The sequence below is a fragment of the Coptis chinensis genome, chromosome 3, assembly GCF_015680905.1.
Source record: "Coptis chinensis isolate HL-2020 chromosome 3, ASM1568090v1, whole genome shotgun sequence".
Classification (NCBI taxonomy): domain Eukaryota; kingdom Viridiplantae; phylum Streptophyta; class Magnoliopsida; order Ranunculales; family Ranunculaceae; genus Coptis; species Coptis chinensis.
Genome location: NC_141458.1, coordinates 58,153,635 through 58,154,787, shown reverse-complemented (window position 1 = coordinate 58,154,787; position 1,153 = coordinate 58,153,635). Strand labels below are relative to the sequence as shown.

General features: G+C 38.2%; 1 protein-coding gene across 1 annotated transcript; it reads right to left on the bottom strand.

Moving 5' to 3' along the window:
• Window positions 1-360: 360 nt before the first annotated feature.
• On the bottom strand, window positions 361-768 carry LOC147510178 (uncharacterized). The gene has a single exon (XM_086598038.1). It carries the CDS (start codon window positions 766-768, stop codon window positions 361-363), a length of 408 nt encoding a protein of 135 aa, XP_086454164.1.
• Window positions 769-1,153: the final 385 nt, after the last annotated feature.

Sequence of the window (1,153 nt, the reverse complement as noted above, 5' to 3'; positions counted from 1 at the left end):
CATTATCTGCTAGTGGTTGTCTTGCAGGTCTCTTACCTTTCCTTGATCTTTTAGGAGGTGGTCCAGTGTCAACTGGTGGTGGTGCTGCTGCATTGTTACTTGGTGGTGGTGGTGCATTGTCTAGTGGTGGTGGACTTGCATTGTCAGTTGGTGGTGGAGCATTGTCAGGCTTTGTTAGTGTTGTATTGCTAGGGTCTTCAACTAATGCTTTTAATTTTCTTCCTCTTCGAATACCTCTTCTGCTTTGTTTATTACCTCCTTTCTTTGATGGCTTTGCATAGTTTCTTCTTTTTGCCTTCACAACAAAGTAAAACAACCACAATATAAATAGGATATAGATAACCACAATATAATAACCTATTAGATTAGGAATCCATTAGGAATTAGATTACTCACATTTGGATTAGGTGCAACAAGTTCAACTATACAATTATTTTTGTTATGACCAAGTACTTGACATCTCCCACACCTTATTTGAGTCCCTTTTCTACTGACCATATGACTAGTCTTCTTTTTCTCCTCATGCATCTCCATCATTCTATTCTTTTTGGGCCTCCCTGGCATCCTCTTAGCCTTAGGAGGTACAATTGTTGAATAATAAGTTGTAGGCCACAACCTCTCTCCATTCATAGGCTGTAGGAAATGTCCATATGCTTTCTTGTATTCCTCTATCTGAAAGTAACTTGAAACAAAAGTATCAGGATTCTCTTTTGAAAGAAACATAGCTAATATGGCATGGGCACATGGAATGCCACTAAGTTCCCACATTCTACAGGTGCAACTCCTTTTCTCTATATGAACAACATTACCATCACCATTACTCTTTCTCACTTCAAACTATCCATCACCAACAAATAAGGGTTTCCAAAACCTTGGTTCATCTTTGTTTGCCTCCAACTTCTTCCTAGCATAAGGAATTATGGTGTTAACCCAAGTTGTGAACAACTCCCTTTTCTTCTGTATTCTAACCATGTTTTTCACCCTTATTTCTTCTAGCATTCCAATAATTGACTTATGTCTTGCTTCAACAATGGTGGAGTTAAAAGTCTCACACATATTGTTCTCCACAGCATCACACCTACTCCAAAAACTAAAAAAAAACCATACACCACCATATAGGATTTTGTTTGCTTTTTAGATGGTCAACAACCTC

Coding starts and splice junctions, on each gene's coding strand:
- LOC147510178 (XM_086598038.1), bottom strand. CDS start 768: ATGTGGGAACTTAGTGGCATTCCATGTGCCCATGCCATATTAGCTATG.